Source organism: Mytilus edulis, chromosome 8, assembly GCF_963676685.1.
Source record: "Mytilus edulis chromosome 8, xbMytEdul2.2, whole genome shotgun sequence".
Classification (NCBI taxonomy): Eukaryota; Metazoa; Mollusca; class Bivalvia; order Mytilida; family Mytilidae; genus Mytilus; species Mytilus edulis.
This window is the reverse complement of record NC_092351.1, coordinates 48282222-48310081: the sequence shown is the minus strand read 5'-3', so window position 1 is coordinate 48310081 and position 27860 is coordinate 48282222. Positions and strand designations below refer to the sequence as shown.

The 27860-nt window shown below is 31.7% G+C and overlaps 1 protein-coding gene across 1 annotated transcript; it reads left to right on the top strand.

Moving 5' to 3' along the window:
- Positions 1 to 314: 314 nt before the first annotated feature.
- On the top strand, positions 315 to 27860 carry LOC139485780 (protein cramped-like). The gene is made up of 20 exons (XM_071270425.1): positions 315 to 520; positions 845 to 1074; positions 1658 to 1758; positions 2258 to 2411; positions 4340 to 4408; positions 5372 to 5420; positions 6348 to 6383; positions 7677 to 7732; positions 8850 to 9046; positions 9799 to 9955; positions 10471 to 11105; positions 11922 to 12098; positions 12942 to 13079; positions 14614 to 14800; positions 15518 to 15837; positions 19930 to 20101; positions 20787 to 20843; positions 22243 to 22361; positions 23851 to 23985; positions 24813 to 27860. The coding sequence occupies exons 1-20, from the start codon at positions 447 to 449 to the stop codon at positions 24936 to 24938; spliced, it is 3189 nt and encodes a 1062-aa protein (XP_071126526.1). The 5' UTR covers positions 315 to 446; the 3' UTR covers positions 24939 to 27860.

Below are 27860 nucleotides of genomic sequence, written 5' to 3'. Positions count from 1 at the left end.
AAACAAGTCTTTTTCAAACAAAATAATAAAGAAAGACGGCATTTCTTTCTTTGGGTTAGACTTTTTGATAAGCAACATTATAGCAAAAATATTTTTTAGAAATATCAAAAAGAAATTTAACTGGTCGAAAAAAGTCACATGACATCATTTTCTGGACAATTTGTTAAATTGCAGTTATAATATAATTCTTGGAGACTAAAAAGCTTTCGCATTTCTCGAAAATGTATGGATCAAGCTTTTTTTCCTTTGCAAAGAAAATTTGGTCGACTTTTGCGCGTGAAGACTTTACTTTTTGATAACCCGGCTCCGACTGACTTGACAGTTCAAAGTTGTTTTGTTCAGGAAGGGTCGTTTACCCATTTACTTTATTAGTGTATTTGTTATGATTTTGACGTTGTTTTGTTATGAAACTTTTATTGAGTTGCATCAGTGCATGGTAGATACATATGCCTATGACGAAAAGACGGAAAACTGAGCAGGGAGAGGGGAACTCAAGTGAAAAAGAGAAGGAGAAAAATCGGTAAGTATGAGAGAAACCGCCATTTTGTTCGATTTACCACTTCATATAATCGATGTTTTTATTATTTATTTGCAGTTTATTTCAACAAGATATATGTTTAAAATGTGCGACAATATTTACAATAACTATCAATATAATTAATGATCAAACTAGAATTTTAAATGCAACTTTAATGAGCAAGAAAACAGCAGAAATCTGCAGGCTATAAATTGTGTCTTCTACGATGTTTGTGGAAATTTTGGCAGCCATGTTGAATTTTTATATTGCAATTAAATATTGTTTTAATTGATTTTATGCAATAATTATACGTTATTTAAATACTAGGACGACATCTGATAATAAAGATGCCGTGAAAGAAGATAAACAAAGTAAGGGAGACCAGAAAAGTGATACGAACGATCGTAAACATCCTCAAACAGGACGTCAAGATTCTTCTCAACAAGCACAAGAAACCCCACCAAAAGTCCCACGAAGTGGTGCTGTAACAAGGTCCAGAGTTGTCAGAAAGCCTAAAAGAGATCTAAGTCCACCTCCATCACCCACAAAGAAACCTGGTATTAATTTGATTTAAATATATCAAACACTAACATGAATTTTATTGTACCATACATATTTATATGATGACAAAGGAATTTTCGCAAAGAGGTCAATTTTATAAAATTAAAAATGTTTATATTTTATTTTATTTAAGTGATAGAATTAAGAATTACATTTTTATCATGCATAATCCGGTTTAGATAATACAAAAAAATGAACGCTAGTACTTGATTTCTTACTACATGTACAAAAAAGATACCACTTAGTATCGGGTGTCACTGTTTGTTTACAAATAGACTGTGATTTATGTTAAGTTTCACTTTCAATATGTATATACATTAAGGCAAACAGTTACTTACACATGCATCTATTAACACCAATACGCAATGTAATTATTACTCAAAAGCTGCACAAGGAAATTATTAAGCATACTGACATGATTGATATGAAATTTAACATACACATAATACATGTACATCTTCCGTATTAATTTCCATGAAAAAAACATTTATTTCATGTAACATTTTAATATTATTCTCTAAAAGCTTGATTCATAATTAAAACTTGAAACACGCTAATTTATTATCTTTTTTGTTCTAGCTAAAGAGACTAAGACAAATACTCCAGAGACAAAACAGAAACGTCAGTGGGAACTTTGGAGCGTTGATGACAAGGATGCTTTCTTTGACGGATTGTTTGAGGTTACCATATATTGATAGTGTTATATTGATTGTGTTTTAAGTTTTAAACAACATTAAACAAAATTGCATCACTTTCATTATACATGTTATAATTGTGAATGTAAAAAAGTTGACTAATTGCACATTGTAAAATTTTTTTATAGATATTTTCATTTACATGCAATATAGAATAAAAAAACCCACTGTAACTTGTTTCCATAAAAAACCTAAAAAAAATCGTCATGAACATTTCAGTATACTGACACTGTATAAATTTGAACATTCACATGCGATAATGAAAAGGAAAAAAAAACAACACTGAAACTTGTTTCCATAAAAAAACGTGACTCGAAAAAAAATTCATCATGAACATTTAAGTGTAACATCTGACCTATTTTACTTGTAAGATAGAGACTTAAAATCAAAAATGAAAAAAAACCCACCCAAAACCTGCTTAGGAACAAATTATGAAACTGTTATAACATGAATGTTTATTTAAAAAAACCACTTCTTTATTTAGGTTGGAAAGGACTTTGACGGAATTCAGACCTTGATAGCACAGAAGAGTAAGAAGAAGGGAGTCACTCCAGCACTTATTAAGAATAAAGATCAAGTTCGCCACTTTTATTATAGAACTTGGCATAAGATATCTAAGTTTATCACATTAACTCAAGGTATGTAAAACTCACAAACAAGGCTATATTTGAACTCATTGTCTGGTTCTCAAATAAATAATAGCATATTACCAAGGAAAAAAAAAAAACTTTTTGTCGAGCCTTTGACTTTTGTCAAAAACGTGAGACAAAGCGATCCTACATTCTGTTGTCAGTAGCGTCCACAAATATTCACTCTGTGGTTCAAGTTTTTGAAATTTTAATAACTCTTAAACTAACCTGGATTTCTAACAAACTTGGACAGAAGTTTGTTTACTATCATGAGATAGTATCCAGAAATAAATTTTGTAAAATAAATCCTGTTTATCTGTATTTCACTTACAAATGAACTTAGTTTTTCTACCAGTTAACATATAACATTCACTCTGTGGTTAAAGCAGGGTTTCCGCTGGCGGTCGCCATTTTCGCAATTTGCGAAAAAATAATAATTGTGGCGATTAAAATTCGTCATTGGCGAAAGAATTTGGCGAAAGAAATATATATAACGATTTATTTTCAGCCATCTTGTTTGTTTACTATTTTCGGGTTTCTCTGACTTTACCGATCAGACAATACTCGGAATTCACCTTGAACTCGTTAAGATTTCGACAGAAAATCAATAATCAGCTGATTGCATTTATAGCTATCGACATCAAAGTACTAATTAATAAAGGTGTTGATTGTATGATATGACAAAATGATATGGTTAAATGGCTTCTGTCACATGTCTCAAAAGGGATTTATTTACCGCTTTGCGACGCACGTGTTTGAAGCAAAATTTACGCTTCCTCTCCTTCTTTTGAAAAGAAAATTATTGTTATGACGAAAAATGTTCAAAAGCTAGAAAGGTCTCTGATTTTAAACTTTATCATTTAACTTTCATATAGATCATTGATTTGAGTGGGTACTTCAAAGTCGTTTCTGTAACACAGGTGTTTCAAGCATATAGTTTTACTTATTTACGATGGTCTAGAAAAGAAAACTGTCGTTATGAAGAAATCTATTTAAAAGGTTGGCATGAGAGTAACCCTTCAATATAATGACTACACCTTACACGAGGGATCAATTCCAAGTAATAAGATTCTTCGTTTTGTTGTTAAAAAACACTTCTCATTTTTTTTTTTTGGGGGGGGGGGGGGGGGGGGGGGGTGCTTGAAAAAAAGAAAATTTTAAAGGAAAAATATATTTGGCGAAAAAAATAATAAAGTGGCGAAAAATATATTGTTTTGGCGAACGAGGTGGCGAAAAAAATAATTGACCCAGGGGAAACCCTTTTTAACCTTTTTTAAATTTTAATAACTTTCTTAAACTATCCTGGATTTTTAGTAAACTTGAACAGAAGCTTGTTTATGATCATAAAATTGTATCCAGAAATAAATTTTGTAAAAAAAAGTCCTGGTTTAGTTTATCCTTATTTTAATTATAAATGAACCTAGTTTTTCTGCCAGTTAACATTACATTCACTCTGTGGTTAAAATTTTAATAACTTTCTTAAACTATACTTGATTTCTACCAAACTTGGACAAAAGCTTGTTTATGATCAGAAGATTGAATCCAGAAGTAAATATTGTACAATAAAAAATCCTGTGTATCCGTATTTTACCTTTAAATGAACTTGGTTTTTCTTCCAGTTAACATTACATTCAGTCTGCAGATAAAGTTCTTAAAACATTTATTTGATTCATAAGGTAGGCAAGACACGTGGTTCTGTGGAATCCTCATGAATTTTTATGAAGAATGTCCCAATTTTAATATGAATTCATTAATGAATGCTTTTTTTGTTGAAAATTGCATTTTCGAAGCTTCTTTTATGAGAAATGTGATAGAAAAATTCAGATGAAAGGAGTTCTCATGTTTTCATGTTTTGTTTTACCTATTTAAGGATAATTTACATTTACTTCAAATATTTCTTTGAATTTAATTTAGATTTGAAATTGTTTTTGTTGTAGATGTGAAAAAAGAATCTCAAGAAATTTATGGTTTGATTAATTATGGAGTTCTCAGGAAAAGGATCAAAGGTATGCGCTAAATTATTTTAGAAAGACCTGTCCTCTACGTGATATTGTTAAAGTTCAAATCATCAGAGGTCATTGAAACCAAGATTGTTAAAACAACAGTCAATACAAGTATTGACCAGGCCACAAGAAAATACCTGAAAATACTGGTTAATACTGGCATATAAGTGGTCAATTGAAATTTTAATAAGACATTACCTGTGCTATAAAAATTACTGTGTAAATGGACAGAAGATTACTTATTTACTGCATTTTACTGGAACCAAAAAATAATCACAATTTACTAGTTGACAATGTCACAAGTATTTGAATAATTGGAAAAAAAAAACATAATAAAGTCTGAAATATGCAGAAAATAACATTTCGAAATGTTAAATGTTGAAGCTTCCTCTGAACTTAGAATTTGGTTGATATTTACTGGATTTCAATATAATAGGTAAAAAGAAATTTTGAGATCGATATAGGTTTTTTGCTATTAGGCCAAATAAAAATATATGTGTTGTTCCAGTAACTCTACCTTCCCTACTTTTTCGCCTCTAAAATAGCCTACCCTAAAGATTTTATTGTCTTTTTTCATTAAGCACTGTTAAAGTCAGAATGTTGCTCCCATAGACTTAATGTAAAAAAAACCCATAAAATAAAACAAAATCCCTACCTACCTACCCTAACTTTTTTTCAGATGTAACTGGAACCACACATACTTTTTTATTTGGCCTAAAGGTATTGGTTATTGTCTAGTGTTGTCATGGATATTTATGCTGAATCAATAAAATATCATTTTATTTATAAATGGTAGAAGAAATTATCTAACTGATAGTCATGCAATGTAATATTGTTTAAAATGAAGAAAAAAATGTAACTTGTACACTTTCTCATTACTTAATCAAATTAGACTAGTTAGATTTAGACATTTTATGTGTACATTTTAAATATCTATTAAATATTTGACTATTTTATATTTTATAGGACTGAATGAAAAAACAGGTGCCAAGTTAAATGATCTGGTTCATAATGGGTATGTATATCCAGAAGTTGAATACTAATCTACACATTTTATTAATACTTATATCCTAAAAGATGCAATCAATGGAACTGCCACTAAATTTAAAAGAAAAATGTCCTAAATCTTAATAAGCAATTATATTTGCCAAATACACAATTCAGTTACTCTTGTATCCTCTAACAATTGTACACAATATACATATAAAAATGCACAAAAATCTGTCTAAAGTGAACACATTCTGGCAATCAACCTGAATTTACCAAAATTCTAGTAAAATAGCAAGCATGGCAGCTTCTTAAATGGTCCAGCCAGTTTATATGGGTCAATTTGCTGTGTTATTAAATGCATAGCTGTACATAGAGAAATCATCATGATCAAACCTGTAATATGGGTTTAATTTGAAATTGTAGTGAAATTTGAGATTCTGCTCTATAGTGAAGCCCTCACTGTGACTGAGATAAAGAACAATATTTGCCTTCACCCTTTCCTCCATGGATTTTTTTTTTTACATACTTGATTTGCATAGGATTTTTTCAATGAAAAATAATCATCAGGTTTAAAGTATTAATGCATTGCGAAAATTTTTCATCAATGGAATTCCAGTTAGATGTTCTCATGAATATACTTTTTATATTAGATACATTTTTTTTTTAAAGTCTGATGAAGTTTTATCCTAGGTAATAGGTTTCAACTGAGGCCCTACACAGGTGTCGAAAGGCGTCATTATGGAGTAAAGGGGGTGGCGTCAAAAGGCGTCAAAAGGCGTCATTATGGAGTAAAGGGGGTGGCGTCAAAAGGCGTCATTATGGAGGAAAGGGTTAAGTTTTGTCAGTGTGTTTATAGTTATATTGTGTCATGAATTGGTACATCATATCCTTACTTCACCATATATGGGATAAAACAGTAGAATTATTCAGAAAAATTTGAAATTTATTACAGGTTTACAACAGTGAAAATTAGAGGCAAAAATTTAAGGTAAGTACATGTTTAAATATAAATTTAATCACTAGATCAGCTTGTCAAGTGATCTTTAAAGAATCTTGAAATTAACAGTGTAAAATCACGAAATCTTAGATACTCAAGGTTAGAATTTCAATTTCTTATGAGTCTTGTCATAAAGAGATTTGAAGTTTTACACACTTTGTTGTGTTTTTATTTTATACGACCCCAAAAAATTTTGGGATATGATATGAATATGGTATGATGTCGTCGTCGTCCGAAGACACATTGGTTTCCAGATTTAAGTGAATAGATCTTCATGAAATTTTTTCAGAAGGTTCAATACCACAAAAAGAAGGTTGGGATTGATTTTGGGGATGATGGTCCCAACCGATTAGGAATTAGGGGCCCAAAAGGGACCCAAAACAAGCATTTTTCTAGTTTCAGGATAATAACTTGTGTAGAAGTATTTCAATTGCTCTGAAATCATACCGCAATGTTTAAAACCACAAGTTGAAAGTTTGGATTCATTTTAGGGGTTATGGGGACAAAGTTTAGGAATTAAGGGCCAAAAAGGGGTCAAATCAAGCATTTTTCTAGTTTCAAGACAATAACTTATGTGTAATTGTATTGATCTCTCTGAAATTGTACCACAATGTACCATGTAACAAAGGGGAGACTGGGATTAAGTTTTGGGTTAATTACCCAAAATATGTAGGAATTAGGGGCCAAAAAAGGGCCAAAAAGAAGCATGTTTCTAGTTTCCAAACAACCATGACAATAACTGTTTTTAAAAGTGTATGGATCTCTCTGAAATTGTACTACAAGGTCTAATACTGCAATGGAAAGCATGGGATTGAGTTGAAGGGTTATTGCTCCAAGGGGGTTTCAAAAAGTGGGGGGGGGGGGGGGGGTTTGTTTACCATTTTTTGAAGGGCTTCCTTTTTTTCAAAATTTTTCAAATTTCGAATTTTGAAAAGTTTCAAGAAAAATCTTCAATTACACAGTATTGTGCAATAGATTTGTTAGATCTTTGACCACATTAATTTTATGACAAAAACCTATATAAATGTCAAAAATTTGATCACAATCCAAATTCGTACAGAATCAAGCTTGAATATTGTGACCAAATTTTCCCCAACTGTCAGGTTGCTGTCTCATTAATATATAAATCCCCACATATGCCTTATTTCACCCAAATTAGTAAAAACATGAATTTAAAAGGTAACTGCCAAAAATGAACAGTTAAAAATAATAAGAATCTTTTGTCTTATAAATTTGATGTTTACGATGCTTTCATTTAATAATGATGATAATTTTATATTTCAGAATAAAAACACCAATTTGCCTTGCACTGAAAAAGCTAAACAACATAGACACAACAGGTAAGGAACTGTATACCAAGATGTAAAAGAGGCATATCAAGGACAAGGGCAGACATTTTCCATTCCAGGAAGGAAAATCCTACGTTTTATTTTTAGATAGGTTATTTTTAGAAAGAAATGATTATCTCCCATGGTATAAGTTGGAATCACCATAAATAGCTATTATTCTGAAAAAGGTTTAGTTGAACTGGATAATATTTAATTTACTGCACCAAATGAGTAAAGGAATCATCAGATTTATTTATAGAAAATAGAGTTATCTCCCATTGTACAACTGAGAATGGCTAGGTATTTTGATTTTTCCACTGGGAAGCATTTGTGTTCTTGGAATGAAAAGTCAGGTCAGTTGCTATGCTTCATTTTATAGAACATTTAAGCAAGATTTCATGGTAAATCCAATTAATCATCATTTACAAGTTATACATGTTGAGAAAAATATAAACGGTGACCTCTAAAATGGACAAAATGGCTGATATTTTCTTAGGTCTGAAAGAAAAAATATATTTTAAAGAATGAATCAGATTTATTTATAGACAACTGAGTTATCTCCCATACTTCAGATAAAAATCTGCAAATTAAAAAAATAAATCTCAGTGGATAAAAACGGCTTTGACACTTGAACAACTTGTTGTTCTAACACATGCCATATATATACATGATATATATATTGTTTTAATTTGAGTTTAATTTGAAATATTTTTCTAAACTGAAATGAGTGAAATTAAAATGACAAGTATAATAAGCAAAAAAGAACAACAGGTAAATTTGAGTCATTATAAGTTGTTTTTGCTATTTAAAATTTATCTTAGTAATATATCTATGTCAATGCAGAGAAATAGGTAATAGACAATAATACAAATGTCAAAAAAGTCCACAAAACACAATCACATAATTTATCACAATTACAGATATTCATTTAGTGTTTTAAAACAATTCAGCAGAGCCTGAATAACTAAGCTGGACAACCAATTAGATTTAATAGTGAAAATTATGTTGAAGTTGTACTGGTATATCTGTACAATAACTTGCTTTCAGAGCAGAAAATGACAAATATTAAAACAATACACATAACAAGAAGTGCAGAAAATCAATGTGATGTTTTAATTTTTTTTTGCAGAGCACAAATGTAATGCTGCAGACAGAATTCCAAATAAAATCCATGTGGAAATGAATCCAAAGACTAATGCCACATGGAATATGATACAGGAAATGGCATTTAATCCACGTCTGAAGTTAATGTTGAAACCCAATAGAACATTGTCGTCTGTCATCACATACTTGAGTCAAAAATGGAAATCTCATAGATTAAAACTTGTATCCTTTTACTAAATGTAATTTCATCTATAGATTATCTGAAACTGTTTTGAAACGAGAGTGGAGTTTCTAAGCTACAATCTCATTGAATGTAAATATCCCTGAAATGAAATGAAGGACAGAAATCCATGAGTTGAACTATCACAAATAACCTGTTGAGCACTATTTACTTAGCCTAGGCAATACCAATAACCTTTGCTTATGAAGTTATTATGTTCTCACCACGAGGGTAATTCGGTGTGCACCACATTTTTGATGTTATTTCTTCATAGACAGAAAAAATATTACAGTAATTTCTTATAATTTAATTATGAATTTCATTTTAAACAGGAGTAAACCATGAAAAAACGTTAATGACGTCACGGTCACATGACTAAATTATGTCTATGGGCTGATAAACAAAACAACGTCAGCCAATCAGAAGACGTGTTAAATCCAAAAAAAACAAATGGTACTAATTTTTACTAAAATTATAACTTGAAATAAAAGAAGAAAGAATAAAAGATAGATCACAATGATAGCACTGATTTTTTAAAATTTTGATTTGATTTATAGGGATACTAAGGCAAACATACTTAATTTCAATGTTTGCTTGATAGGGTTCAAGAAAGCCACATAACAGTACATAAACATTGATTTATATATTGTGTATACTGTTATCAGAAATAAAGGTTTAGTATACTATCATCAGTATCATGTGATGATATTGTAATTCATATATTTATTGACAAATTTTCCTTAGCCAGAACTAGAAGGAGAATGTCCCTGGTGCTGAGACAGAACCTGTCCCTGTACTTACTGTATATCCCCACCCTGACTGTGATATCACCCCACTGACCTTACAGGCTACAAAAGAACCTAAAATCAACATCACATTCAGTGATTACAGAGAAAATATGCAATTAATGAGTAAGTATAGATATTAAAGTTATCCTTTCTTTCATCAAGGTATTTAATAAGGGTTAATTAATTTCTTACCTGATGTTTAATTTCCAGAGTTCTTTGTGTATGTTTAAAATTCTTTGAATAGGGCAAAAAAAAAATGTCTGTTTCCTGTTCCTGACCGACCCTGACTCAAAACCCCTGACCCTATTTTTTTCTTTCTTTAAATTCCAGAAAAAAATTGTTTCCAGTCCGATTCAGATCCATATCTTACTATGCCCAAACCATCAAAATGACTGATCCCAGCACAAATGTGCTACAATTAAGGTTTAAAAAATGTTAGCACTTGGAGGAGAAGTCAATTAAAGCTTCTTTAAAGAGATTAACTCATTTTGGGGTACAGGCCCCTAACCAAACATGACATTGAACCGACAGCAAATCTGACAGAGTGCTGAAAAAAAAAAAAATCCCTACCTACCGACCCTTTTTATTTGCTTTGGTTGGATTCTCAGCTTTTGTTCATAAATTTTGTGTATTTTCAGACTCTCCGGTAATTTCAAAGGATAAGAAAGGAGATTTTACTAGTACTAAGACTTCATCAACAATTTTCAGTGAAAATTCTCATTCTGTAGATTTTATGGACCCTAAAAATGGAATGTTTGAGTCACCAAAATCTAGAGGAACAGTCAAAGACAGTAAAACAGGAATGACTCCTTCCTCGACTATGTCTTGTAGTGTGTATAGTAATGATGCAGCATTTCTTAGTGAGGGGGAAAACGCAATGTTCCCAGACACACCTCTGTCAAGGAATAATTCAAAAAGTACTGAAAATTTAACAGAGACTGACTCCACAGATGGAACACCTCCAAGGAAGAAACATTTGTCTGGGGGTGCTGAATCTGAAGTTGTGAAAAGTAGTGACAATGAGGATAAGTCAGAAAAAGAGGACCAAGAGTCCCTTAATGTTAAAGAAGCCTTTGAAAAAGGTTGGACTTCTACTAGTGCTGAAAATTTAACTATTGCCCAGTTGTTTCTAATGATTGGAAAAGACAATAAGATTCGATTAGAGTATGATTTTTGTAAAGAAAGTACAATTGAAGACATTGTTAAAACACAATTGACGAATACTCTAAGACGATTGGTGCATTTGGCTGTCATGGAAATGACTGATGTAAAGGTATAGATGTCTTTTTTTAAAACATTTTTTATTGTGATAACAGGGTTAAAGACAAATTAAATTATCATAATTTTTTTGCGTAGTTCTTTGAAATGCATATATGTGACGATTGATGTTAATATGTGTATGTATATCTTAATATAGAATAATTATGTGGTATGATTACCAATGATATGAACAAGACAACTATCAACCATAGACCAAATGATGTAGATATAAGAAACAGTAGGTTACTGTTTGGCTTTCGATAATAAGCAATAAATTATCCATTCCATGCATACCACAAGCTATAAGCAGCCTTGACAAAACAAAATGTATAACAAATCAAACATCTCAAGTGAGAAACCCAATCATGCCAATGGCTACTTGAATAAATGAATATGATAAAAAAAAACCACACTGTCACTGAATTGCAGACTCCTTATTTAGGACATGCTCATAAATGTGATAAAAAATATTATTTCAATAAAAAAATCTGGTTAAGAAAAAAGATGATGTCTTCTTTGTTCAAAATATGGAAACAATGACTTGAATAGTTAGACAGAGATGGTACAAAAAAAGTTAATATTTTTATAATTCTAATTTTCTCAAAGGCTGATCACAGTCCTGCACACAAAAAAAATCATAAATGAGGACACATCTGCATTACTTTGACACCAGCTGTTTGACACTAACAAAAGAGTTAAGACTAATTCAACTTGTACTGTACATGTAAATCATAGGATATTTCAAAATTTTGATAAATTTTATCAATATGTTCATTTATTATTTGTTTTGCATGTTTACAGTGTTAAAAATTTCACATTTATGTTACAGGGCAGTTCATCATCCTCATCTCCTTGTCATACATGTGGTGCTGTTAGGGCAAAAGCAACAAAAGGTTGTGGTGTCAAAGGTCAAAGGGCAGTTAGTAAAAACCCATTGTCTTCTAGGTCTGGCTCTGGTGATGGATTGGTTGATGCTGGGACACAGACAACATTAAAACTTGCAGAGGTTTGACATATTTGTAATTCAAATTTGTCCATGATAAAAAAAAACAGTTAAATTTATATCTAACATGTGAATTATTGCTATCTTTGTGAATCACTTAAATATCTTTTTTAGTTAGTCTGTTTACACTATTCAATAGATATAGGAAGATGTGGTATGAGTGCCTATGAGACAACTCTCCATCCAAGTAACAATTTATAAGAAGTAAACCATTATAGGTCAAAGTAAGGCCTTCAACATGGAGCCTTGGCTCACACTGAACAGCAAGCTATAAAGGGCCCCAAAATTACTAGTGTAAAACCATTCAAACGGGAAAACCAAAAGTCTTATCTATATAAAAACAAGAAACACGTATGAACTACATAAACAGAGGACAACCACTGTACATCAGATTCCTGACTTAGAACAGGTGCAAACATTTGCAGGGGGATTAAACGTTTTAATGGTACCCAACCTTCTCCCTTTCCTGAATCATTAGTATAACATCACAACATAGAAAGACACACTATAAAATATCAAATGGAAGGCTTAACTCAATAAAAAAACGCAAATTAACACACAATGAATTTCAGATGGGACCTGCACATCCAAATATTTAATCCCTTCTGTCATGGGTTTTAAAAGTATGGCAAGTTGGAGATGCTTGTGCATGTTGTGTTATCTGTTATTTTAGAAGTGGGATATTAAGATACATTTAAGAAGAAAGACACAATTTAAATGATTTGTGTATTATATTGACCTTGAAATCCAAATTGCAGAATTTCTTTTATTTACAGAATTAAATGTTGAATTTATGTACTGCACCATTGAGAATATAAAAGTAAAAATTCTTTTAACATTTTTCAGCCAATTAATTCTAGTCAAGGTAAAGAGGCTGTATTTAAGGTACCAGTAGCGGGAACAGCATTTCTACAGAGAAATACACTGCCACCTGGATCTGTGCCTGCCAGTCGATCACTTAATCAAGCCTTTAATGTTCTTAATGTAAGTATCAAAGGCTAAGAACTTATAATATCTGTCTATTTTTACCAATTCTTTTTAGGGCTTTTCCAGGAAAAGACTGTTTGGGAGGGCTTTACACCACTTACTATTTGTTACTGGGTGGAAGCAAATGCAGTATGATACAAATTAAAAAAAGATTTGGGGTAGGGGTATAAATTAAAGTTTTGTCAAACCGTAGCATACATTTTCACTGTTATTGTTTGGTTATATTTAAGTCTGCTTGCCCTTTTATAGTGACACATTCTTTTAAAGGAGTATCTGGGATTTCAATATGCACTTACAGCTTTTACATTAATGCTAGCAAGACAAATCTTTGTTTGGCTTGCTTGCTTTGTTTGTATCAATGTTTGCTCAAGCATGACAATTAAGATAGGCGGGGCTTCAGCTTGTATACATTATACTTAAATTTTAGTGGACGTTATGTTTAAGGTTAAGGACACTGAATTTTAAAACATCACATGACAAATATTCTCAGGCAGGATTCTACTTCGTCAAAATTATCTCCCCATTACGGCAGTTCATTTTCACAATTGTAGAAATGGAAGCCAATATTATTTTTTTTCCATTTTCATCATCCAACTTAAAGACTGTCGTCAAGTACTTTTAGAAAAATAGCTAATCGAACATGCCTACTCTGATTTTGTGATTCATTGGATAGGTATTTCTCTTGACCCATATATCTCATCTTTTAGTACTGTGATTTTTTTATATTATAAAGTCAACCTGTAGCTTTGCTATATGAAAATAATAATCTGAAGCGAGATGATGTATCAAATACTCTTTCTTTGTACGTTTTCAAGACAAAATATTCATCTCAAACACACCCTAACATAAAAAAGGTGGACTCGATTTTCTCTTTCCGATACAATTGTTACCCATTTATTGGAATTTTTTCTTGAGTTGCATAATGGAAGGGCAGATACGGAAATAACTGAACTAATAGATTGATATGTTATAAGAAAAACAATATAAGGTCAATGTCATAAAAATATATAACTGTTTTTTTCACTCGGCGCAAAACTGTGGAAGTCTAGTTTCTCATCATCATTCAAGAAAACAGTTCATATTTTTCTTTCATTGACCAATTATAGTATTTTTACAGGTGAGGAAATATGTGAAATATTTGTCATGTGATGTTTTAAAATTAAGTGTCTTTAACCTCAAACGTAACGTCCAATAAAATTTAAGTATGATGTATACAAGCTGAAGCCCCGCCTATCTTAATTGTCATGCTTGAGCAAACATTGATACAAACAAAGCAAGCAAGCCAAGCAAAGATTTGTCTTGCTAGCATTAATGTAAAAGCTGTAATGAAAGTTCTTTTTTGTACTTTGCATTTAATGTATTTTTTAACCCTATAATTTTGGAGTTTTTAATGGCAAAACATGGACTTTGCTTTTTAGATTGAATTAAAGGATTTCAAATATCTGTTAGACCTGCTCACAGTATTTTTTAGTTTTAATTTATAAGTATACAGATCTGTAGTTCTTTACTGAATGAATATTTGTGATTGTAGGGATCTGGCTACAGAAGTGGAAGAAAAATTAGACAGATTAACAGAAAGCCAATGGTTGTACAGAGAACAATACTGCCTAAAGCACCAAATTATTTTCTTGTCCAACCTAACGGACAAAACTTAAAAACTGTGATAAATGTGCCAAACTCTATACCTATTTTATCCAACGTCAGTACTGCACCTCCTGGTAAGTCAAATATAATAAGGCATTCAAAGAATGTTTGGGATTCTTTTATTAATGAGAAATTGCAACTGGATTTTCTTTTTCAAGAAATAAAACCTTTTATTTTCAATTTTGATTGCATAATTTGTATGCAGCATTCCTGGGTACACTGTTAAAAAATTGCAAAAAAATTGATCGATAACAATTCTGAATTTGTTATGTTGTGATTACACATGACACTGCGAATAGGATAACTGAGATTGTCTGACCTATAGATGACGAATCTTTACTTTGGTCAGATTAAAAGATTCAAGTACCTGTGACACAAACGGATTAGATTTTATTTCTCAGTTGATGCTTGTCTTAGTTGTAGGAAATTGCATTCTTATTTAAACAAGACTGATGAAAAAAAAAATACATCAACTGCTGTCAAGATTACCAAAAATACCATTGGTACCAATGTTAAAGATATCATCTATACATCTATAAGACAAAACTCATTTTTTTATTTGGACTACACCTTTTCATGCGTCAGTCAAAAGTGAAAATTATCCAGAACACATTTAGAATGTTTAAATAGATATTAACTTTTTACATGTTTGCAACGGAGATTTGTCAATTCTTAAAAATATTCTTAAAACAGACCTGTATAAGATGTGGTATAAGTTTGGAACTAGATTATAAATCTTATTGTGATTCAAACTATTCAACAATTAAAATATTATTGCTTGTTCTTTGTAGCATGTACAACAGTGAAAACTGTACAGTTGGATGTTCAGTCCCATTCCCAAACTCAACTTACTTTAAATCCTAGTCAGTTAGAAGTACAGTCCCAGCTTACTCCTAGTCAGATACATGTACAGAACCATGGGTCAAGTCAGTTAAATGTACAAAGTCTTGGACCAGGTCAGCTTAATGTACTCAATCCTGGACCAGGGCAGGTTAATATTCGAAATCCAGGACCAAATCAGCTGAGTGTACAGAGTCCAGGACCATTACAGACTATTATGATGGGCCCTGGACATCTACCGGTGAAAATTAACCATGTGAATTCCACTGAGGTATGTGAAATATAGATATGTTGAGACTACAGTACTGGTTTTATACATTAAGAAAATATCGGTAAACATACTTTTTATTTAGTTAAGACTGCTAAAACTGATCTTTAGTGTGGCTCATCCAAACAAAAAACATGATTTTAAGTTGTACTATTTTATTTGATAGATCTTATAAATAAGGGGGTGTTTCTAAGCTACCGTCTCATTGAAGGGGTATGTTTTAGATATTTTCTTTAATATATATTAAAAAAAAAGGAGATGTAGAATGATTGCCAATGAATTATAGGCAACCATTTGCCCTTCAAAATGAGAAATGAGAAAAACTCCTACAGTAAAGTCAACTATAAAAGGCTCAGACATGAAACATATATGAAACTATCCAATTGAGAAAATTAATGGCCTAATTTATAACAAAACAATACATGTATATAAAAAAAAAAATTAAAAAAATGTTAAGACATTGAAACAACTACAACTACTGAGGGCTGTTCCAGAAAATACTATGTCCCCCCCGGGGACGGCAAACGATCTTTTTTTCCATGGGTGGTCGTGTGAGGGAAGAAAATATTTACGTTGGTGGTACCCTTGAGGATAATTTTATATTGATAGGTAGTGGGTATTTAGGAGAAAATTGATAATATATGGGTGGTGGGTTATTCCGTTTTGTGTGCATATTTCCGGTGCACATTTGACATGAAGCGTTACTAGACAGTTGTAACGAAAAACGGCAGTTTTCCTATTATTTACTGTTTCCTTAACTGGTACCATGCAACCCTATCTAAAAAAGTAAAGACCCAGACAATTGGAGTTATTTCCCTTTGCGGTAAATATATATTACGGAATATATTTGTCTTTTAAACGAAGCGAATCAAACGGTTTTCCCGGTTTTACTAGTCGGTTTATTTATTAGATACGCGCAGATTGATACATTATTATTTTAAATGTAATATATTGTTACATCTTGTCTATTTATGACAATAAACACTTAAACATATAAACTTTTTTACGGTTATTTCGTTTCGTTGAAATCTGAAATATTAGCACATGGTATAAACAGCAACATGGACTTTATTGACTATTAAAATTGGTTCCGAATTTTAGCCTTTTTGATTGCCTTTGACGTGTTATTCAGTAGTAAATAGGAGTGATCATGTTGCATTCCTAATTAAAAATATGGTATATCATCTGTAGTCTGTTCTTGTCACTAGGAAATACTGAAGATGCAGGAAAGACATTGGCCCAACAGAAAATACACTAACAAACTGAAAGCTAAGGTTTAATTATTACAAATCCCACTTGAAGACTGTAAGCTTTAGACAGGTCTGGATATAATTTTTTAGAAACGTTTGCATTGCTATATTTTGATTTATTGACAAATCTCTGTTCAAGCTTAGCCCATATTGTCCACCATGGCAACATTTTCTACATATAGATACACCAATTTAGGTACCATAGATTCACCAAAGGTGATTTGTAGACGCTTCATCTCTAAAGTTCTTTGACTGACTGCTCTGATAATTTGTATACAAGTTTGCCATGTATGTATGTATGTATGTACGTAGATCCCTCCGTTTACGGAGCACCCCTCGAGAGCTGCGAGGGTACAGTGGAATCCGTGTACACTCCCTATCGGGATTAATGGAGATGTGTCACTAACGTATATACAATGTTCAATATTTACAAGGACAATCCCCACCCAACACCAGGGAGTGTTAGGACACCGGGCAGAGTCTGTTATTATGGTGGAGGAAGCCGAAGAACTCGGAGAGAACCACCGGGCTGCTCGGCGGGAACAGACAAACCGAAGAGACATCAGTAGATTGATCTCCAGGTCAAAGTCGGGAGCAACTTTGACCAACCGAGGCCCCCATAGTACCCATTCTAGTTTAAACTCCGGTCGGGGTACCAGAGATGTGTGTGAGAGGGTGAATATCGCCCTTCTGATGTACTGATATTTTTAGCACCCCGAGTGAGAATCGAACTCGGGACCTTCAGCACTGTAGCCATCGGTCTTAACCACTAGACCACGAACTCACACATGATGACCAGAAGAACATATTTGTGTTCATAATGATTTTGGATTTTTTGTCCGATTCAACAGACTGTCATTTTTTGCCTATAGGTACACTTGAGCACTTTGTGGAAACAGATAGTCCCACTGAAATCCTTATAAGAATTGGTCTGATATTTGATATATAAGTGCCCCATTAAACACATGAAAAAAACCATTTTATTTTCATTTGGATTTCTGGACAATTGACACATTAACTCGAGTTTGTCCATTCGTATACAACCATTGCGGTCATATAATGGTGCGCATCTGTCGTCGTCATCGTCTGTTAAAAGATTGGTGTCCAGGCTCCAACTTTTGTTTGCCTTGACCAATCCTTTTCAAATATTTATGTAAGGTTACTAATGACAAATGGAAGGTCAAGTCCGATCATGTGGGTCATTGCCTTTCCTGTTTCAGGAACAAGGGGCCCAAAATGGCTGAATTTCATTTTTTTAAACAGAGTTGTAATATATTTATATGAAGGTAAATGAAGTCATCCGTCCTTTTTATACTGACTATGACTTACTATCGGCTTTTACATTACCTTTGGACAATGCTACGGGTGCAGCATGTGGAGCAGGAAATACTTACACTTCCAGAGCACCTGATTTCACTCTCGGTTTTTATGAGAGTTCGCATTGTCCATGCTTTGGTTTTCGGTGTTTGTGTTTCGTGTTTGTTCCCACTCCTTATTTTCTTTCTTCTTGTTGTCTTGTCCCTTGATTGTACGAGTTTTGAATGTGACTTTGGTATGCTTCTTGCTTTTCCTTATATCGCTGATGGCAATTTAAAGCGTTTCGGACCTAATGATCAGGAAATACGTGACCCAAAGGAGAATTAAAATGGCCAAAAATCAAAGTCTGTACTCATTATGATAAATATTGTCTTTTTCACTAGTAGTACATGTAGCATCCATTGTGTTGTCAATTGTTCAAAACCAGAAGAAAGTCCTTAAATGATGGAATTTTAAAAATGGAAACAAATCTATGACTATATGTCAAATTCTGTCAGATACTTGTACAACTTATGATGGCATAAATTAAAGAAGTAAAGACTCAAGTTTAACTGACAAGTAACCTTGCCCAAGTTGCTGTCAGTTGTCTGGATTCCTGGTTCAAAAGAATTTGTTTCTCAAACCGGAGCACATCAGAAGTTTATAAAACAATTTGGATTACTACCACATTGTTTATATTAAAATAAAAACAATGACAAAACTTCACAGTAGTTCAACTTTATTCTGTTTTAAATTTGATATATTAAGGTTCACTTTAATTTAGACATTCAGTAGACCAAATACATTCTCACATTACAATATGATATGAATGGTGAAAAAGGCTTGTATTAAACCTTGAAATATTTTTTGACCATGTTGACAATACATTATATTATAATAATTATAATAATAAGTTCAAAAGGATCACTAGTGTTAACATGAACAATATATATTACTCTTTACCATTAAGTTTTAAAGTAGGGCCATAGAGAGCCTGTTGATTACATTTTAAAGAATAACATTGTTATAATTAACTCAAAATATAGGTGAACTCCATAAGCAATCACTTTAACTGAACACCAAAAAACACACAAAAAATATTAAATTTCTCAGCAAAGAGCAAAGAATTTCTTTATGGGGCTTGGTCTCTCTATACTGGTACTATTTAACTGAAGATTTTTATTGCTGAAAGCCTAGGTTTTGCAAAAAAAAAAATCTATGGGTGGTGGGTTTCAATGATTTTTTTTAAGATTCCATAGGTTGTTGGTCTTGACATAATCTAAATTCTATTGGTGGTGGTTTAAAAATTTAATTGATTTCTATGGGTGGTGGGGGTAAAAAAAAAGTGCCGTCCCTGGGGGGGACATAGTATTTTCTGGAACAGCCATGAACTACAGCCTCCTGAATTAGGACAGAAACATAAAGATAAACAATTTTGTAAGGGCTCAACCCAGTTTGTAAGATATTGTCCAAATAATTTGTCTGTATAAAAATTAGGAGCCATGTTTAAAGATCACTATTAATCATGTTGTATGCTCCATTTTTTCAGATTACAGCAAGTTCTTTAGAGATAACAGCTGGTACCACAGTAAATATTTATACATCAGCAGTTACAAGTCACAATGATGTTATAACCACCTCAGCAACCGTGCAGGGTTCTTTATCACCGCCAAGTATTTCAAATCTGCTGGACATGTCGTTCTCAGGTTTTGGGACACCAGGTACTTTAATTTGTGTCTTTATTTAGACCATTAGCTTTAAGAAGCAACAAACTTTATGTCTTGAAATAGAATAAGCTGGTTTCTGTGAAATGATGCACCATGACTTTTCTTATTGCAATTGATGAATTTCGTTAAATGTTTTCAACAATAGTTTTGTTTCCCTTTTCTTTTAAGAATGTAAGGACAAAACTAGTACAGAAAGAAAAGGGAAAATTTGAAGCTCAATTGTAACATCTAATTGATATTTTTTTGGTTTATAATATCTAACATATAGAGTATAAAAACAATCTAGTGAAACTGACAATTATCCTTACGTAAACTCATCTCTTGTGGAAAGTGGTGTACTAAATGTAAAAGGCAATGCAAACACACCCAAAAAAAAATCCAGGAGTAAGAACTCCAGTTAAAATGGTTAATATAAAAAAGAAGATGTGGTATGATTGCCAATGAGACAACTATCCACAAAAGACCAAAATGACACAGACATTAACAACTATAGGTCACCGTAAGGCCTTCAACAATGAGCAAAGCCCATACCGCTAAGGTTACCACAAAAAACAAACACATAATCTAAGCAACATTGATCCTAAAACATGCAGATCAAATCAGATTTAATAACCACTTGTTATTGAATAAGAATGTTTTAGTTGGTACATTTTAAACAATATTTCCTTTATTATTGCAGGAAGTGATGGTGAAAAATTATTTGAGATGGCTTTAGAAAATGGATCTTCATTTGAACGTATGTAATTTTTATATTTATGATATTATGGTTATTATTTATAATGTAACATTTGTGGTAAGGGCTATTCCAGAAAAAAATGTATGGGGGGGTTGGAAGGCACATTGATTAATAATACATGGGTGATAGGTATCAGAGCAACTTTTCACACTACAATGCACTATAATTCTCAATTACAATTGTCTGGGTGGCGGGTGCTGACAAAAACTGCCTTCCAACCCTCCCATACATTTTTTTCTGGAATAGCCCTAATGAAAACTGTACAAACCTAGTCTTTATTAACATTTCCATTTAAACAAATCAATTTATTGTATAGATATTCGGATATTGAAATATAGCGAAATTACACATTTTATGTCTTAAATTTCTGATTTTTAGGTAAAGATTGCATGAAATTGCATGAAATGCAATCAAAACCTTATTGGACTGACTTGATATCTAAATGTTCCAAGGCTGATCACTACCTTTTTTGATACACAAAATATAGTGCATTGACTATTTTCAAAATTTTATCGATGTAATGAATGCTTAGATATTCAAGGCACAAAATGATGTTTCACTTGTCAAGAAAATTACATAACTTTTGCAAGGTGCAGGAATCTAATAACTTTTCTAAAAATATAAGTTATGTCATTGTTAACCTTATCTATAAAAATTGGAGTTATCTTCCTTTGTCTAGAATAGCTTTTAAATCAACAACAACCAAAGCAATATTTATTATTACTTCTCACTGATAAATTGAAGCAATTTTTACCTTTCAGTGCTTTGTAAGCACTTTGATTTGTTCTGAAATTGATCATTCTGCTACTGACCAGAATATTTCATGTCATCCATATACATAGATGAAACAATTGTCTACAAGCACAAATAGTCAAAAGACATCTAGACACATTTATGCATTATACATATGAAAATCTGCAGATGTCAGTAATTCTTATGAATCTTATTTGAAGCACATGATGACCTAATATTTTTCTTCACAATAAATGTAAATAGACAATAGATTTGCTGGTCATTTTTCTTATTCTCAAACAGCAATGAACAGTGAAATTAACAGTTTTCAGATTTTCTGTTTGGTAGTAAAATTCTGCATTATTTGTGAATGAATCTTCTATTACTGATTGTTTTCAAATAATGTTTGTCAATGTTATATTGACTTGTTTATTAGAAATTTGATGTACATAGTTTGTAATAAAATGTTATCGTCTGTACTCATACAACATGATATTAAGGACTCAGAGGAATCTTGGACAGTCTGATAATGTTCCATAAGATAAAGTCACAGGACTCATATTTCATGGTTGGGTGATTTTGAGAAATTTTAAGCTTAATAACTCTTATAAAGTTAAATGTCCTAGTTCAGTTTAATTGACCTATAATTATATTTCTATTATTTTAGCTATGTTAGATGAAAGTGCAAATAAAGAGACAGCTTCAGATAGGACATCTAATAAAACTGAACCTGTTAAGGCTCTTTTTAGAAGTCCTGTGTGTACTTCATCGTGGATGAATGGAGAGGTAAAACCTTTTTGAAACGTGCATTGTCAAACAAAGTTAATTGTCAGGTTCTGATCCCATCCATTCAGATATTTTTGTTGTAATTAAAGTCAAAAAGTCATCTTGTGCATGTTGAATGTAAGAATTTAAGGGGATACAGCAAAATCCTTCCTTGAGGGTATCAACAATTCCTAACGTTTATTATTTCTAGAGTAACCACTTACATGGGGAATGAGTAGACTGAAAAGTGGGAGACAAAGTTATGAAAAGGACAACCAAATAAAACAAAACCACAAAAAATTATTTAATCTTATATTTTTAAAGTCTTGTTCTATTTACTCTTAAACTCTACTTGTGACCAAAATGATTAAAAAACCCAGACCATTAAAGCTATGAATTTAAAGTTGCATTGGTATAAGCTATTCTGCATATTTCTGGTCACTATTACATTTGAGTAGAAATCATTTATTATTACTAGATTATTGATTTGCTTGGCATCTACATATTTAGCTTCTTTGTTAGCTCACATGGCCGAAGGGCCAAGTGAACTTATGCCATCATTTGACGTCCTTCGTCGTCCGTCGTCGTCCGTCGTCGTCGTAAACTATTTCAAGAATCTTCTCCTCTGAAACTACTAGGCCAAATACTTCCAAACTTTAACTGAATGTTCCTTAGGGTATCTAGTTTATAAATTGTATCCGAAGTTTAGATCTATCAACAAACATGGTCGCCATTGCTAAAAATAGAACATAGGGGTCAAATGCAGTTTTTGGCTTATAACTCAAAAACCGAAGCATTTAGAGCAAATCTGACAGGGTAAAATTGATTATCAGGTCAAGATCTTGTTGGGTTGCTGTCCCTGAATTGGAAATTTTAAGGAAATTTTACTGTTTTTGGTTATTATCATGAATATTATTATAGGTAGAGATAAACTGTAAACAGCAAAAATGTTCAGCAAAGTAAGACCTAAAAATAAGTCAACATGACTGAAATGGTCAGTTGACCCCTTTAGGGGTTATTGCCCTTTATAGTCAATTTTTAACCATTTTTCATAAATCTTAGTTATCTTTTACAAAAATCTTCTCCTCTGAAACTACTGGGCCAAATTGAACTAAACTTGGCCACAACCATCATTGGGGTATCTAGTTTGACAAAGTAAGATCTACAAATAAGTTAATATGACCAAAATTGTCAATTGACCCCTTAAGGGGTTATTGTCCTTTAATGACAATTTTTCACAATTTGTTCATCATATTTGCTAACTTTAAAAAATCTTCTCCTCTAAAACTACTCAACCAAATTCAACCAAACTTCATTTGAATGATCAGTAGGGTGTATAAAATAAAGTTTGTGTTTTATTTTCAATTTCGTCAAAAAACATGGCTGAAGGCATTGTCTACCAGGTGAGCGATTCAGGCTCTTGAGAGATTCTTGTTTCTTTTATCCATCTTCCTTGTTACTACATTTTACGCTAAGAATACCTTTTTGATTATATTGGGTTATTTTCCAGGTTGGTGATATTTCTTTTATGTCTTTACTGAATGAGACAGCCAAACCAGACCCTGTAGTATCTACAGCAACCTTACAACCACAGACATTTTTCTTTGAGAATTCTCGAGATTCATCGATTATGGGGAAGTTTGATGTAAGTATTTCATTCATTGATATGTTACTGCGTAAGGTTTCTTGAATATACTACAAAGCAATTGCATGCATTTGGGTCATTTTACACCACATTTCATGCTCTTGAAAGATGATTCATCACATAAACTTCATATAAGAATACTATTGTTGTGTAATATTGATATTTTAACACTTTCTTCAGTTATTATATTTGTTTGATCACTAAGTTGGTATATTTTTTTTTATTGTGTATTTAGTGATAATAATCTGATCACAATCAAATGAAGATAATTATAAGTGTATATAATAATTAATATAATAATAAAAAAATATAATAATTAATTGGTAAATGTCAAACTAGGGACGAAAGATACCAGACGGACAGTCAAACTCATAGATGGAAAAATAAACTGACAATGCCATAGCTAAAAATAAAAAGACAAACAGACAAATAATAGTACAGAAGGCACAACATAGAAAACTAAAGAATAAGCAACACAAACCCTACCAAAAACTGGGGGTGATCTCAGGTGCTCCGGTAGGGTAAGCAGATCCTGCTCCACATGTGGCACCTGTCATGTTGCTTATGTTATTACAAATCCGGTAAATAGTCTAATTTGGTAGGTCGCATGAAAATGGAAGGGTATTGTTGTTATGACATAAGGAACATATCTGATATCATCTGTGAAACAGTTATTCCATAACGGTCAAACAACTCATGATGGCATCTATCAAATTTTGTTTGCCTGCTCACTTTTAAAAGTATAAAGACATGAGAAAGTTAAATTAATTCTTACAAATAAGAATTTTCAGTGATACTAAACTTGTAATTTAAAATTTTCTTTTCAGGTGGATACATTGATGAATGAAAGTAGTTTAGATTTTGTTGCCAAGTTTGCTGACCTGCAGGCTTTAACACAAGAAGATCCTATGGCTGACCTTACCAACTCTAAGAAGACCATCTCAAATGGATGACTTTGTTTTATGCTGTTTTATACATTTTTATCTTCTTTCTATCCTCTTGATACGAGACATGTTTTATACCCAGCCTCTGAAAGTGCTTCATTATTTATTTATTTTCTGTCTGAAGTAATTTTAGTTTTAATGCATGATGATATGAATATACTTGACCAAACAATGGACCCATAATGTAGTTTTAAGATGGTGATTCTAAAAGTAGGAACCCACCTTTTAACCATATCTTCAGTCCGATGTGATTATCTGAAAGGTTTTACATATGAGATTTTTCCATTTTGAAATATGTTGTTAACTAAAATATTCTGATCAAAATTACTGAAAAGTGTGTGACTGTGTTTTTGAAGTAATTGAGGTGATTGAAAAGAGTTCTAAAATACAGTCAGTTACCAAAAATATGATACATTTTGATTTAATTTTTACATGCAGTAGAACCTGTAAAAGTGGATTTATATCTGACTCGTAAATTTAGGGGTGAATATATGTCTCATAAATTTTCAAGTACATTACTGTCTTCTTCAAAGTTATATCTTAAATACAGTGTCCTTTATTCCATAGTGCTTATTATATTAGGATGTTTATTAGTTCAGAGCAAATATGAGTGGCATTCTAATTGTAAGTTGCTAAAAGGACAACAATTACGCCAGGTATTTAGGCTTTCTACTTCACAAGGACCTTGAATTATTACAAAAATCTTAGTATTTTAATTAATGATAAATTATTTTTGTTTTGATTATGGTTGTGTTCAAATATTTATTGTGAATGCCTTTTGCTGACTTATAAATAATTGAGTTAAGAAACATGCAAAGTGTTTAGCTGGTAAAAGAGGAAGTCTTGTGATTAAAAAAGAATGTGTTCATTTGTTACGTTGCATAATTTGTGTTGATTGTATTAACATATAATACCAGTGAAAATTGTGTTTTCAACTACAGTGTGTATGTTACAATTTTTATTTAAATTGCATTACTAAACTTCATAAGTAACTAGAGGTCTTGTTTTTGCTGGATAAGATCTGGAAGTGCATGAGACGGGGAATTACTCATCAAATAACAATTTCATTGCATTGCATATTATTGTATGGTATTTTTAATGACCTTTTTGGATTTATTTTCATGCTAGGTTCATTAAATTATATTTGCTAATTCATCATAAGTTAAAACTGCAAATTATAGGAATCCTTTGACCTTCACCTTAGATTCAGGGTTCATTCACATTTAAAGTATAGGGCAGCAGGCTTGATGTAAATTGTGTCTATTCTTGTTTTTGTCTTTTTCTAACGACTTTTGATCCATACAATATTCATATCAGTTTGCTTTAATTTGCTAAGAAAAATTGTGAACAAAATGTACTGTTAAACATCAAACTTTCATCCCAGAACAAAACATTTTTATTGACAAGTTCACTTTCATGTACTTAGTATTTCTTTTAAGCATATTGATAGAGCTGTGAAGACACCAAACTTAGTGTAATCAAATGATCATACAGTTTTAATCACTGTTCTAGAAACTTCAACGAATGATTGTTCACCTTCTACCTTCAAATCCTTTAAGGCATTTTCAACATTTCAAGACTTTTTATTTTTCTAAGTATTTTATGTTCATTATAGAACAATCTTTACTGTATAAGAAACATAATGATTTTTAAGGAATTCAGCATGCTTTTAGAACTACATTTTTTTTTGTAATTTTATAAATTAGTCCCACATTTCATTTTAACTTTCTGTAAAACATTCATTAAAAGGGTAAAAAAAGGTCAGCTATATTTAACAGTTGTACTAGAGCAATGTGATGATGTATTTTATCACATTGGAAAATAACATGTCAATATATATTAAATAATCACATGTTTTGATTATATAATATGCTTTTTTGTGAGATGAAATAACAAAAAAATAATGTAATAAGGGTCTAGCTAAATGTTAAAGTAGTTTATTTGAGATTATTTCATTTTAACAAGTTGTAAAAGTTTCACTCTTCATTCATTTGTTATATATAAGCTCCTATTACTGCACTTGAAGCATCTTTTATAAAAAATGGTCATGCCTCATACCTCCACATACAATAATTTATACAAAACATAAGTTGAGAAATTTACAGCAAACAGTATGGATTTAGAGTACAATGCATGGTAAATTTTATTAGTTCATGAGCAAATCATACATCAGATTGTTCATTGTCATATGAAGGATGTTAATTTATAAACCATTCATTTTCATACAATATTGAGATATGTGTATATATTGATACCACCATTGCTATAAATATACATGTAGTTTGACTATCATTTTCATCATTTTAAAGCCATAATTGTAACCAAATAGATATGTACTGCACACCATCAAAGAGTATTTACATAATTTTTATTCACATGCTAAAAGTATGATTTACTGTTGAAGATTCCTTTAATTTTTTTTTTACAAGTTTTGAATCCTACATTACAAGTTTATTTAATTAATTGAAAAATGCTTGTATTGAACCTCTGCAATTACATATTTTTTCACAAAATAGAGCTTTTGTCTTGAATTCTCACAGAAATAACTGAATTATTCAATTATATGGGTTCGCATAAAATCATACATACATGTAAGAGAATGAAACAAATTGTAATGAATTTTCCAACACTAAAAATGTTTCACTTATCAGGGAAAGTAAGATGTATAATCGATTGAATTATATGATGGTAGGCAGTATAGTTTACAATACACATTATTAATTATCAACATATAGTTATTACCATTGTTCACCTGCAGGGATAAGATCTCTGAAGTTAAAGGCAGCTTTCACCTAGGTTTGTTGTAAAATATATTCGTGTTCATCATTTTCAAAAATGGCTGATTTAAAATCAAATGTAATGGCATCAGTAACTTAGTTTTGTATGTTGTATAAATGTCATTTTTTGCATCAATATAGCAGAAGTGTTACA